Raw genomic sequence first — 376 nt, forward strand, 5'->3', positions numbered from 1 at the left:
ACCATCAGCACCAGCAGCAGCAGCAGCAGCAGCAGCAGCAGCAGCATACCTTTATCCATGGAGATGGTTTGCATGGGTAGAGAGAAGACAGTATCATAGGCAGCAAGGGGAGCAGCAAGCGGCAGCCCCAGCAGCTCAGAGCCAGAGACAGAGAAGAGACAGTGCGGCTGCGGCAACTCATCCTTTTCTGCTGCTGTCTCCAGCGGCAACAAACCCTAAACCACCACAAACCCTAAACCCTAAACCCTAAACCCTAAACCACGGAGTATACTAACTCTTTATACATATTACACACACAAACAAACAAATAATTAGATGCAATACATACCCTAAACCCTAAACCCTAAACCCTAAACCCTAAACCCTAAACCCTAAA

The 376-nt window shown here is 48.1% G+C and overlaps 1 protein-coding gene across 1 annotated transcript in view; it reads right to left on the reverse strand.

The window, feature by feature from the left end:
- The window catches only part of EMH_0042550 (uncharacterized protein), a gene marked incomplete at both ends in the record, with an annotated part of 3989 nt that extends 3930 nt beyond the window's left edge, over nucleotides 1-59 (reverse strand). Inside the window, one exon of the mRNA XM_013495756.1 lies at nucleotides 50-59. Coding sequence (XP_013351210.1) covers nucleotides 50-59 — 10 coding nt within the window. The remainder of the gene's footprint in view (nucleotides 1-49) is intronic.
- Nucleotides 60-376: the final 317 nt, after the last annotated feature.

The sequence above is a fragment of the Eimeria mitis genome, genomic scaffold (genome assembly GCF_000499745.2).
Source record: "Eimeria mitis Houghton genomic scaffold, Emh_scaff1730, whole genome shotgun sequence".
NCBI classification, from domain to species: domain Eukaryota; phylum Apicomplexa; class Conoidasida; order Eucoccidiorida; family Eimeriidae; genus Eimeria; species Eimeria mitis.